We start from the raw sequence: 13406 nt of genomic DNA on the forward strand, positions 1-13406 counted from the left end.
AATATTTCCGTAGAGCCACTTAAAAAAATAAAATTTAAGTTCTTTTATCCTTGGTAACCTCAACCTCTCAGTTGCGTTTGACCCTGTCGGCCACCCCCTTCTCCCGGAGACATTCTCCAACCTCGGCTTTACTGACATTGACCCCTTCCATTCTCCATCTACTTTCCACTAAGCAGTATGGTTAAGTGGAAAGAACACAGGCTAGGGGGTCAGAGGTTGTGGGTTCTAATCCGGACTCCACTTGTCAGCTATCTGACTTTGGGCAAGTCACTTCACTTCTCTATGCCTCAGTTATCTCATCTGTGCAACGGGGATTAATAGTAATAATAATAATGGCATTGTTAAGCACTTACTATGTGCAAAGCACTGTTCCAAGCGCTCGGGCGGAGGTGGGGTTACAAGGTGATCAGGTTGTCCCACTAGGGGCTCACAGTCTTAATCCCCATTTTACAGATGAGGTAACTGAGGCCCAGAGAAGTGAAGTGACTTGCCCAAAGTCACACAGTTGACAGTTGGCAGAGCTGGGATTTGAACCCATGACCTCTGCCTCCCAAGCCCGGGCTCTTTCCACTGAACCACTCTGCTTCTAGTCAGAGGTAGTGGGTTCCAATTGCTTAGTACAGTGCTGTGCACACAGTAAGTGGGTTCCAATTGCTTAGTACAGTGCTGTGCACACAGTAAGTGCTCAATAAATACGATTGAATGAATGAATGAATAATCCTGGCTCCACTTGTCAGCTGTGTGACTTTGGGCAAGTCACTTCACTTCTCTGGGCCTCAGTTACCTCATCTGTGCAATGGGGATTAATTTAGAGCAGTGTTCTGCACACAGTAGACACTCCATAAACATGGATTGATGGAGGAATGGTGCCTGGCTCAAAAGCTCTTAGCAGATATATGATGATTACTCTAATTATTATGGATGGGTGGATTGCCCTCGTTCATTCTGTTGTATTTATGGGGTGCTTACTGGGTGCAAAGCACTGTACTAAGCGTTAGGGAGAGGGAACTGTAAGAATAAAAAGCTTCTAGACTGTGAACCCGGTGTTTCGTAGGGACTGTCTCTATATGTTGCCAACTTGTACTTCCCAAGTGCTTAGTACAGTGCCCTGCACACAGTAAACGCTCAATAAATACGATTGAATGAATGGGGATGAAGACTGTGAGCCCCACGTAGAACAACCTGATCACCTTGTATCTATAACAGCGCTTAGAACAGTGTTCGGCAAATAGTAAGCGCTTAATAAATATTATTATTACTGTAAGAATAAAAAGCTTCTAGACTGTGAGCCCGCTGTTGAGTAGGGACCATCTTTATATGTTGCAAACTTGTACTTCCCAAGTGCTTAGTACAGTGCCCTGCACACAGTAAGCGCTCAATAAATATGATTGAATGGATGGGGATGAAGACTGTGAGCCCCACGTGGTACAACCTGATCACCTTGTATCTATAACAGCGCTTAGAACAGTGATCGGCAAATAGTACGCGCTTAATAAATAATATTATTAATGTAAGAATAAAAAGAATAAAAAGCTTCTAGACTGTGAGCCTGCTGTTGAGTAGGGACCGTTTCTATATGTTGCAAACTTGCACTTCCCAAGCGCTTAGTACAGTGCCCTGCACACAGTAAGCGCTTAATAAATATAATTGAATGAATGGGGATGAAGACTGTGAGCCCCACGTGGGACAACCTGATCACCTTGTATCTGTCCCAGTGCTTAGAACAGTGATCGGCACATAGTAAGCGCTTAATAAACATTATTATTATTGTTATTGTTGCATGTGGTTCCGTGGAGAGAGCACGGGCTTTGGAGTCAGAGGTCATGGGTTCAAATCCCTGCCCCGCCGCTTTGTGACTCTGGGCAAGTCACTTCACTTCTCTGGGCCTCAGTTCCCTCATCTGTAAAGTGGGAATTAAAACTGCGAGCCCCTCGTGGGACAACCTGATCAATCAATCAATCAATTGTATTTATTGAGCACTTACTGTGTGCAGAGCACTGTACTAAGCGCTTGGGAAGTACAAGCTGGCAACATATAGAGACAGTCCCTACCCAACAGTGGGCTCACCATCTAGAAGGGGGAGACAGAGAACAAAACCAAACATACTAACAAAAGAAAATAAATAGAATAGATAGGTACAAGTAAAATAGAGTAATAATTATGTACGAACATATATACGTATATACTGGTACTGTGGGGAAGCTGATCAACGTGTATCCTCCCCAGCGCTTAGAACAGTGCTTTGCACATAGTAGACTGTGAGCCCACTGTCGGGTAGGGACCGTCTCTGTATGTTGCCAACTTGTACTTCATCATCATCATCAATCGTATTTATTGAGCGCTTACTGTGTGCAGAGCACTGTACTAAGCGCTTGGGAAGTACACGCTGGCAACATATGGAGACAGTCCCTACCCAATAGTGGGCTCCCAAGCGCTTAGTATAGTGCTCTGCACACAGTAAGCACTCAATAAATACGATTGATTGATTGATAGTAAGCGCTTAATAAATGTCATTATTATTATTATTGTTATTATTATTGTTATTGTTATTCTACGCGTTGAGTAGGCTTCGCCCTGAGGAGACCCGAGGGAAGGCCCGAGGGGCGGGCCCAGGGCTGGCCTTCAAAGGGCGACGGGCCCTCCCATTGGCTGCCCGCGCGGCCCTCCCAGCCAATGAGCGAGCGCTTTGTTGGACTGACGGGGAACCCGAGGGGAGGGGCGGGGTAGCGTGTGTGCGGTGGGTGTGTGTGTGTATGTGTGTGAGTGTGTGCGCGCATGCGCACATGTGCCGGAGGAGGTGCCGGAAGGGCCGTTGCCGTGGAGACCGCAGGTAAGTGTCCTCGGGCTCCTCGTGGCCCGCAGTGCGGGGAGGGGGGGGGTGGGGGGGTGTCCTGGGGTCACCGGGGTCACGTGGGGGGAGGGGCTTTAGGGATGGGGGGGTCACCTTGCCAGGACCCCCCCCAACTGGGGGAGGGAGGAAGGACCGACCATCAGGGTCATTCCCACCCCTGGGAATGCCCCTCTTTTTATTCTTACAGTCCCCTCTCCCTAACGCTTAGTACAGTGCTTTGCACCCAGTAAGCACCCCATAAGTACGACGGAATGAACGAGGGCGATCCACCCATCCATAATAGGGTAATCATCATGTATCTGCTAAGTGCTTTTGAGCCAGGCACCATTCCTCCATCCATCCATAGTGTGCAAAACACTGCACAAAGCACTTAGGGGCGGCAAGGATAGGGAGGCCCTTAGAGGCAGGCCAGATGTCACCTTGGGCGGATGGAAGCCGGGCATTCGTTCAGTCAGTTGTAACAGTGCTTTGCACATAGTAAGTGCTTAATAAATGCCATTATTATGATTATTATTATTCATTGAGCAGTCACTGTGTGCAGAGCCCTGTACTAAGCGCTTGGATAAGGACAGGGCAACAATAAAGAGGGAAATGCGAGGTGGGATCCGGCTGCCCTCCACAGAGGGGCTCCCCCCAACTTCCCTAAGCCAGCAGGAAAGTGCCACGTTTTAACAATAGCCTCCCATCTTGGAGCAAGGTGCAAAATGCCATGTTCCTGTCAGCCTTTGCCCGGTTAGGCCCGGGATCTCGTCGTGGGTGAATTTGAGGTGGGGTGGGGGGCCGGGAGATGCCACCCCTGAAGTTATTGTTGGACGTAATAGAAGGAAAATGGGGTGACTTTGTCGGCTCATTCCCCAGAAAGCAGTGTCTGGAGGTGACTGCAGTCTTTAGCCACATTGTTCAGCTTTCCGGCCGCTTCCTGCTACAGGACGATTCAGGAATGACAGTTGTAGGGTTGCTTTCCTGTTTCAAAGTGTTTTAGAGACTGTCATTCAAGCAGTGGTATTTATCAGACACTTATTGTGTGCAGAGCACTGTATTAAGTGCTTGGGAGAGTGGCAGGCACGTTCTCTTCCCACGAGGAGTTTACCATCTATCCATCAGTGGTATTTATTGAGCGCTTCCCATGTGCAGATCATATTTATTGAGTGCTTACTGTATGCAGAGCGCCGTATTAAGCGCTTGGGAAAGTACGTATGACAATAAACAGACACGTTCCTGAAAGGTAAAGTAGGAGGGGGTGAGCTGATTAAGTGCTTTGAATCAATCGATCAATCAATCGTATTTATTGAGCGCTTACTGTATGCAGAGCACTGTACTAAACGCTTGGGAAGTACAAGTTCCAACATATAGAGACAGTCATCATCATCATCATCAATCGTATTGAGCGCTTACTGTGTGCAGAGCACTGTACTAAACGCTTGGGAAGTACAAGTTGGCAACATATAGAGACAGTCCCTACCGAACAGTGGGTTCACAGTCTAAAAAGGGGAGACGGAGAACAAAACCAAACATACTAACAAAATAAAATAAATAGAATAGATATGTACAAGTGAAATAAATAAATAAATAGAGTAATAAATATGTACAAACATATTTGAAGTCGGTGGTGAGGAGTTTCTGTTTGATGTGGAGGTGGATGGGCAGCCACTGGTGGTTCTTGAGGAGGGGGGAGACATGGTCTGAATGATTTTGTAGAAAAATCATTCATTCATTCAATCGAATTTATTGAGTGCTTACTGTGTGCAGAGCACTGTACTAAGCGCTTGGGAAGTACAAGTTGGCAACATATAGAGATGGTCCCTACCCAACAGCGGGCTCGTGATCCGGGCAGCAGAGTGAAGTGTGGCCTGGAGTGGGAAAGATAGGAGGCAGGGAGGTCAGTGAGGAGGCTGATGCAATAGTCTGAACAGATACTGTCATTATATTATTGCTATTAATGATAATCATTAGTATTTATCGAGGGCTGACTTGGTCGCGTTTCCTGAACCCACCCCAGTGTTCGCTGTAAATAGTGGGGAGGGGGAGAAGGTGAGGCTGGCTCAGGGGCGAGCGTTGTGGCCAAGCGAATAGAGCCCAGGCCTGGGAATCTGAAGGACCTGGGTTCTAGTCCCGGCTGTGCCACCTACATGACCTTGGGCAACTCACTTCAGTTTTCTGTGCCTCAGTGTCCTCATCTGTAAAATGGGATCAAGACTATGAGACAAGCATTTACTGTTTGCATAGCACTGTATTAAGCACTTGGAAGATTTGGTGGACACATTCCCTGCCCACAGTGAGTTTACAGTCTTGTGGAAATAGCGTGGCTCAGTGGAAATAGCACGGGCTTGGGAGTCAGAGGTCACGGGTTCAAATCCCAGCTCTGCCAATCGTCAGCTGTGTGACTTTGGGCAAGTCATTTAACTTCTCTGTGCCTCAGTTACCTCATCTGTAAAATGGGGATTAAGACTGGGGGCCCCACCTTGGACAACCCGATCACCCCCAGCACTTAGAACAGTGCTTTGCACATAGTAAGTGCTTAACAAATTCCAACATCATCATCATTATTATTATTATTAAATGGCAGAGTAAGACTGTCTCTCCCTATTTGCTTGTATCCACCCAAGGGCTTAGAACAGCGCCTGGCAAATAGTAAGCACTTAAAAAATACCGTTCTTATTATTAGTAACTGTAAAGTGGGGATTAAGGCTGTGAACCCCACATGGGACAGGACTGTATCCAATCTGGTTCCCTGGTATTCCCTCCAGCGCTTAGAAGAATGCCTGGCACATAGTAAACGCTTAACAAATACCACAGTTCTTCTTCTTCTTATTAATTACGTAAGTGATACAGAGGGGAGGGTTTGATGGAGCCTGCCACCCCCACCGCCGCGTGTTGTGGTGTTTCGCCTTGCCCCAAAGCCTTGTTCAGGAACAGCCCCTAGGCCTGGTGGCATCTGCTTGCTGTGCCTCACTGTCGCCTTACCCTGGAAACTCGTTGTGGGCAGGGCGTGTGTCTCTTCTTTTGTTCTGTTGTATTCTTCCTAGTGCTTAGTACCCAGAAAGTGCTCAATAAATAGGATTAACTGACTGACTGACTCTTGCTCCTGCCCTCCTTTCTCTCTGGAACTTCCCGCCTCAAGTCCGGCAAGCTGCTGCTCTCTCCATCTTCTGGGCCCTTCAAGGAAAGCCTCTCGGAGGAGTTGTGGTTTTAGGAGGACTTTGAAGGTGGGGAGAGCGCTGTGGTCTGTGAGATATGACGGGGCGGGGGCGATGAGTCCCAGGCCTGAGAGAGGAGGGGTGGGGGAGCAGGGGGGATGAGATAGGTGATAAAAGCTCCTCTGCCTCCAGCACCGCTAGCATGGTAGTTCACTGGATCATCGTCATCATCATCAATCGTATTTATTGAGCGCTTACTATGTGCAGAGCACTGTACTAAGCACTTGGGAAGTACAAATTGGCAACATATAGAGACAGTCCCTACCCAACAGTGGGCTCACAGTCTAAAAAATCACTCCAGCTGTGGGGATAGGAGGAGGAGAAGGAGGTTATCTGTGCATCTAGGTGCCTATCGTAAATGCCTTGTTCTCCGTTCGCATTGCGCGTTCATAATTTATGTACATTAACGTCTCTCTTCCTCTCTATCAACCAATCGTAGTTGTAATATTAATAATAACAATAATAATGTTGGTATTTGTTAAGCACTTACTATGTGCCAAGCATGTTCTAAGCACTGGGGTAGATAAAAGGTGATCAGGTTGTCCCACGGGGGGCTTCCAGTTTTAATCCCCATTTTGCAGATGAGGTAACTGAAGCACAGAGAAGTGGAGTAACCTGCCCAAAGTCACATTTAGCCCTAGGCCACACTGAATTTTACACTGTTCTCCCTTTCTGGGGAGGGCATACTGCTCCAGGTAGGTCAGTGAGTGAAATTAGTCATTTAGAGTGAGTGCGTTTTAGGCTTGTGACTTTTTAAAAAGGCCATTCGTATGTCTTTTGGAAGGGATTTACAATCGAGCACTTGGTCAGCATTTTTTTGGAGTCCAGTTTGGTTTAAATGCAGTTTGGGTTTGATGCAATTTGGGTTTGATTTTTAGTGCCCCAGAGCTTGTCTTCCAAAAGAATCAATGACATTTAAAGCATTCCATATTGAAGACTTAATACTAAGGGTTGTTTGACAGCAGGTTGGTTTAATGTTTTGACTAAGTGTCAAGTTGTGGCCCCCCCCAAATTCTAAACAAATCAATAACTACAGTTTTATTCTATAAATCTGAATGTGTTTTGTTTGGGTGGTACCTTTTTTGTACCCCTCAAGGACTTTGGTACCCCAGACTTACACTTCTTCAAATGCCGTCGAGTGATTTCTGACCCACAGATATATCCTCTTCAGAACCTCTTCTGTCACAAAGGTGTGTGTATCCATAGAGATTTCTTGGTAAAGATACGGAAGCGGTTTTCCTATGCTTTCTTCCGTGCGGTAAAAACTCGAGTCTCTGCCGTTGTCTTTGATCAACGTTTAGATCAGTCGATCATCCGCTTTTGACTCTTTCCCGTTCCGCTGTTGTCCAACACAGGTGAATCAACTTTGTCCGACGCATTGGCTTAGACCTTTCCATTCTGGGTAGACCTATATGGCCTAGCTCTAAGCTTCATCAACATTAACAAACTCTCCTGTCGTGATAAGGAGTCGATTCATAGAAGATTAATAGACTTATAGATTCATAACCTTATACTCCATATGTAAATATTGTTGTCCTGTAGTATTTCCCCGATCTGTAATCTGTTTTAATGTCTATCTCTTCTTGTAGACCGTAAGCTCCTTGTGGGCAGGGATAGAGTCTACTGATTCTTGTTGTATTGTACTTTGCCGAGCACTTAGTTAATAATAATAATTATGGTATTTGTTAGGTGCTTACTATGTGCCAAGCACAGTTCTAAGTGCAGCGGTAGATACAAGGTGATCAAGTTGTCCCACGTGGGTCTCACAGTCTTAATCCCCATTTTACAGATGAGTTAACTGAGACACAGAGAAGTGACGTGGCTTGCCCTAGGTCACACAGCAGACAAGTGGCGGAGCCAGGATTAGAACCCACGTCCTCTGACTCCCAAGCCTGGGCTCTTGCCACTAAGCCACGCTGCTCCATCCACAGGGAGCGCTCAATAAATACCACTGGGGGACATTAGCCAAACTACTCAAGCATTTTTAATGGTCCTCAGAAGGAATCAAAGTATGTTAAAAAAGGGATCTGACTTTGCTCATAGAAGATAGAGAGACAAGCTTGGCTCTTCATGATTCTCATGCCAATTTATCATTTACTTTTTCAGAAGCGACTGTGGGCCGGGGTTTTTACCTGTTTGTGATGGAAGTCGGGGCTGAAGCTCTCTGAATATGGTGAGTTTAAAGCAGTATCTGTTTACCCACGCTAGGAGATAAGTTTGGTGAATTGAAAAGAACCTGGGATTGTGTCCAACTCTGCTTGTATCCACCTCAGCGCTCAGTGCAGTACCTGGCGTGTAGTAAATGTTTGAACAGGTACCACAATTATTATTATTATTTTCTGAGCGTTTGTTGTGTGGAGAGCACTTGTAGTTCTGGGAGAAGCATGTGAAAGATGAAATATGGATGCTATACCTTCAGCCATCTATAAACTCTCTATCTCTCTTCCCTTCCCCTCCACTGTACTCTTTCGTTCATTCATTCAGTCATATGTATTGAGCGCTTACTGTGTGCAAAACACTAAGCGTGTGGGAGAGTACAGCATAACAATAAAAAGTGACATTCCCTGCCCACAGTGAGCTTAGAGTCTAGGGCTAGGGGGGACAGACATGGATACAAATAAATAAAAGTATAGATGTGGACATAAGTGCTGTGTGGCTGGGAGGGGAAGAGCAAAGAGAGCAAGTCAGGGGGATGCAGAAGGGAAGGGAGTGGGAGATGAGGAAAGGTGGGTCTTTGTCTGGGAAGACCTCTTGGAGGAATAGGTCTTCAAGAAGGCTTTGAAGGCGGGGAGAGTCATTGTCTGATGGATTTGAGAAGGGAGGGCATTCCAGGAGAGAGGTGGGACGTGGGCAAGAGGTCGGCAGGGAGATAGAAGAGTTGGAGGCCCAGTGAGAAGGTTAGCGCTAGGGGAGCGAAGTGTGCGGGCTGGGTTGTAGGAGGAGAGAAGCGAGGTGAGGTAGGAGGGGGCAAGACGGTGGACTGCTTTAAAGCCATTGTGACCTTGGGCAAGTCACTCCACTTCTCTGTGCCTGTTACCCCGTCTGTAAAGTGGGGATTGAGACTGTGAGCTCCAAGTGGGGCAGGGATTGTGTCCAACCCGATTTGTTTGAATCCACCCTAGCACTTCGAACAGTGCCCGGCACCTGGCCTCCCACGTGAGGCTCACAGTCTTAACCTCCATTTTACAGTTGAGGTAAGTGAGGCGCAGAGAAGTTAAGTGACTTGCCCAAGGTCAGACAACAGATAAATGGCAGAGCAGGGATTAGAACCCGTGACCTTTTGACTCCCGGGCCTGTGCTCTGTCTACTACGCCATGCTGCTTTTCTAAGTAGCGGAGCTGGCATTAGAGTCGGAGAAGCAGTGTGGCTCAGTGGAAAGAGCCTAGGCTTTGGAGTCAGAGGTCATGGGCTCAAATTCCGGCTCCGCCAACTGTCAGCTGTGTGACTTTGGGCAAGTCACTTCACTTCTCCAGGCCTCAGTTCCCTCATCTGTAAAATGGGGATGAAGCCTGTGAGCCCCCCGTGGGACAATCTGATTACCTTGTATCCCCCAGCGCTTAGAACAGTGCTTTGCACATAGTAAGTGCTTAATAAATGCCATTATTATTAGAATCCAGGGCCTCTGACACTGAGGCCCAGGCCCTTTCCACTAGGCTTCACTACTTCCCTCCTTGACATATAGTAAACACTTAGCAAAGCCCATAATTAGTGTTAGTATTAGAGAATTAGTATTAGAGAAGCAGCATGGCTCAGTGGAAAGAGCACAGGCTTTGGAGTCAGCGGTCATGGGTTCAAATCCCAGCTCCACCAATTGTCAGCTGTGGGACTCTGGGCAAGTCACTTCACTTCTCTGGGCCTCAGTTCCCTCATCTGTTAAATGGGGATTAAGACTGTGAGCCCCCCCATGGGACAGCCTGATCACCTTGTAACCTCCCCAGCGCTTAGAACAGTGCTTTGCACATAGTAAGAGCTTAATAAATGCCATTATTATCATTATTATTATTATTATTAATTATCTTTATTACAAGCCATAGCAGAATCAGAGTAGGCACTTCCAGGATGACCCGCCGGGGGAGGGGAGGGAATTGCAATGCGTAAAATCGATAATTCTCATTTTCCTCGTTCATTTTTAGATCCGAATTGCCGCCCTGAACGCCAGCTCCACAGTCGAGGATGATCACGAAGGAACGTTCAAAAGTCACAAAACCCAGACCAAGGAGGCTCAGGTAAGTACATCCCCAGCCTTCAAGTTTAGGGAAATCTATAATTCTATTTATTTATATTGATGCTGTTGACAACTGTCTACTTGTTTTGTTCTGTTTTGTTGCCTGTCTCCCCCCTCGTAGACTGTGAGCCCGTTGTTGGGTAGGGATTGTCTCTATGTGTTGCCGAATTGTACTTTCCAAGCGCTTAGTACAGTGCTCTGCACACAGTAAGCGCTCAATAAATGCGATTGAATGAATGAATGAATGGAAATGGACTTCTGCTCCTTCTTTCCAACCCAAGCCTCTGGAGTCTTTTCCCTTTAGGAAGTTCAGGTTCCCGTGCTCCTCTCTTCCTTAAGGATTCCAGTCCTCCTCCCTTTAGGGCTTTTCCTGTTAAAAATGCAGCAGATGGTCTTCGTTCATCTCTCTGAGGACCTCTCGCCCACATCCTCTCTCTGGCCTGGACCTCCCTCCCTCCTCATAACAGACAGATAATTTCTCTCCCCTATAGTGCTTTGCACATATTAAGCGCTTGACAAATACCATCATTATTATCAGTAGTACTTCAAAGCCTTATTGAAGGCACATCCCTTCCAAGAAGCCTTCCCTGAGTAATCCCTCCTCTCCTCTTCTCCCACTCCCTCTGCACTGCTCTTACTTGCTCCTTCATTCATCCTCCCTCCCATCCCCACAGCACATATGTAGATATCTGTATATGTTTGTAACTTATCTATTTGCTTATATAAATATCTGTCTCCTCTAGACTGTGAGTTCGTTGTGGGCAGGAATGTATCTGTTGTTATACTGTGCTCTCCCAAAACACTGCATACAGTGCTCTTATTTGCTCCTTCATTCATCCTCCTTCCCATCCCCTCAGCACATATGTATATTCCCATATATATGGTGTATGGTGTACATGATCTATAATTTGTTTATTAATGTATATCAATGGCTGTCTCCTCCACTAGACTGAGCTCATTAGGAGCAGGGGAATGTGTCTGTTGTTTAAACTGTTCTCTCCCAAGTGCTTAGTACAGTGCTTTGCACACAGTCAACACTATTAATGTATATTAGTGGCTGTCTCCCCCTCTAGACTGTGAGCTCGTTAGGGGCAGGGGAATGTGTTTGTTGTTTGACTGTTCTCTCCCAAGGGCTTAGTACAGTGCATTACACTCAGTAAATACAGTTGAACGAATGAATGAATGAATTTAAAGCCTGAGGGTATTTTGACTTAAAGTTTTGCGGGCTACTGTGAGGGGAATCCCACTTAGCTTCCCTCCACCCGCCGCCCCGGCGAGGCATCTTAGCTGCGTGTTTGAGTCACCAGCGGCCATTTCCGTTCTGTCGCCCCACAGGAGGCTGAAGCTTTTGCCCTATACCACAAGGCCCTGGACCTCCAGAAGCATGACCGTTTCGAAGAATCTGCTAAAGCCTACCACGAACTGCTGGAAGCCCGCTTGCTGCGTGAGGTCAGTGCCCCCGCGGAGGGAACGGAGAGAGCCAGACTCCTCTGGCCAGTGAGCGCCTCGAGTCCATTCATTCACTCGTTGTGTTCATTGAGCGCTTGCTGTGTGCAAGGCACCGAAGTAAGAGCTTGGGAAAGTACAATAAAACAAAAAGCACACACATTCCTGCCCACAGTGAGCTCACAGTTTAGAGTCTACTGTTCCACAGCTCTCCCCCCCATTCAATCAATAATAATAATAATATTAATAGTGGTATGTCACTGTGCCTCGTTCTCGCCTGTCCCACCGTCGACCCCCGGCCCACGTCCTCCCCCTGGCCTGGAATGCCCTCCCTGTGCACATCCGCCAAGGTAGCTCTCTTCCTCCCTTCAAAGCCCTACTGAGAGCTCACCTCCTCCAGGAGGCCTTCCCAGACTGAGCCCTCTCCTTCCTCTCCCCCTCGTCCCCCTCTCCATCCCCCTGTCTTGCCTCCTTCCCTTCCCCACAGCACCTGTATATATGTATATATGTTTGTATGTATTTATTACTCTATTTATTTATTTTATTTGTACATGTTCTATATATTTTATTTTGTTACTACGTTTTGTTTTGTTCTCTGTCTCCCCCTTCTAGACTGTGAGCCCACTGTTGGGTAGGGACCGTCTCTGTATGTTGCCAACTTGTACTTCCCAAATGCTTAGTACAGTGCTCTGCACACAGTAAGCGCTCAATAAATATGATTGAATGATTGAATGAATGGTATGTGTTAAGTGCTTGCTATGTGCCAACCCAATTTGCTCATATTCACCCCGTAGCTAAGTACAGTGCCTGGCACAGAGTAAGCGCTTGACAAATACTAAAGTTACTATTATTGTTATTCAGAGTGTTTGCACGTTTCATTTTTAGGCTGTCGTGTCTGGCGATGAGAGGGAGGGACTGAAACACCCCGGCCTGATGCTGAAATATTCCACCTATAAAAATCTGGGCCAGTTGGCTGCTCAGCGTGACGACCTAGAGACCGCCATGGAGTTCTACTTGGAGGTAAAGTTTCACCCAGGTGCCGTTTCACTTTTGAGAGGAATCTTGTCACAGCCGAGAATCAGGGCCGGAAAGCCACCCTCCTTTACGATTGGTGTCTAACCTCTGCCCTCTGCCCCTGTTTCCGTTTTGCCCACGGAGTAATGGAAATTTAACCCTAACTAGAGTATTACAGAGAAAATAATTATGGTACTTGTTAAGCGCTTACTATGCTACAAGCACTGTTCTAAACGCTGGGGTATTTACAAGATCATCGGGTTGGACACAGTCCCTGTCCCACATGGGGCTCTACAGACTCAATCTCCGTTTTATAGATGAGGGAACCGAGGCCTAGAGAAGTGAAATGACTTGCCCAAAGTCACACGGCAGACAAGTGGATTAGAACCCAGGTCCTTCTGATGGCCAGGCCCGGGCTCCATCCACTAGGCCATGCTGCTTCAGCATCCTGGATTTCCTCCTTTTCTTTCTCACTCCTCCATTTTTCCCCAGACCTAAATCCCTACAGGAATGCAGTCTGTGACATTTAAAGCACACCTCAACCCCACAACAATTGCAACAACATGACAAAACCCGCCAACACAACAGTTGTGTGCGACTGCACCCTGCTTCCTCCCCCCTTGCCCCCCACCACCATTTCATCTTGCCACTTTCCCACGCCCTTGCATTTCGG

The 13406-nt window shown here is 47.0% G+C and overlaps 1 protein-coding gene across 1 annotated transcript in view; it reads left to right on the plus strand.

Annotated features, from left to right (window-relative positions):
• Positions 1–8151: 8151 nt before the first annotated feature.
• The window catches only part of CABIN1 (calcineurin binding protein 1), a 192802-nt gene continuing 187547 nt past the window's right edge, over positions 8152–13406 (plus strand). Inside the window, exons 1-4 of the mRNA XM_038762494.1 lie at positions 8152–8221; positions 10182–10274; positions 11609–11722; positions 12605–12739. Of these exons, the coding sequence (XP_038618422.1) occupies positions 8219–8221; positions 10182–10274; positions 11609–11722; positions 12605–12739 (345 nt within the window). The 5' untranslated portion in view covers positions 8152–8218. The remainder of the gene's footprint in view (positions 8222–10181; positions 10275–11608; positions 11723–12604; positions 12740–13406) is intronic.

The sequence above is a fragment of the Tachyglossus aculeatus genome, chromosome 21 (assembly GCF_015852505.1).
Source record: "Tachyglossus aculeatus isolate mTacAcu1 chromosome 21, mTacAcu1.pri, whole genome shotgun sequence".
Taxonomy (NCBI): Eukaryota; Metazoa; Chordata; class Mammalia; order Monotremata; family Tachyglossidae; genus Tachyglossus; species Tachyglossus aculeatus.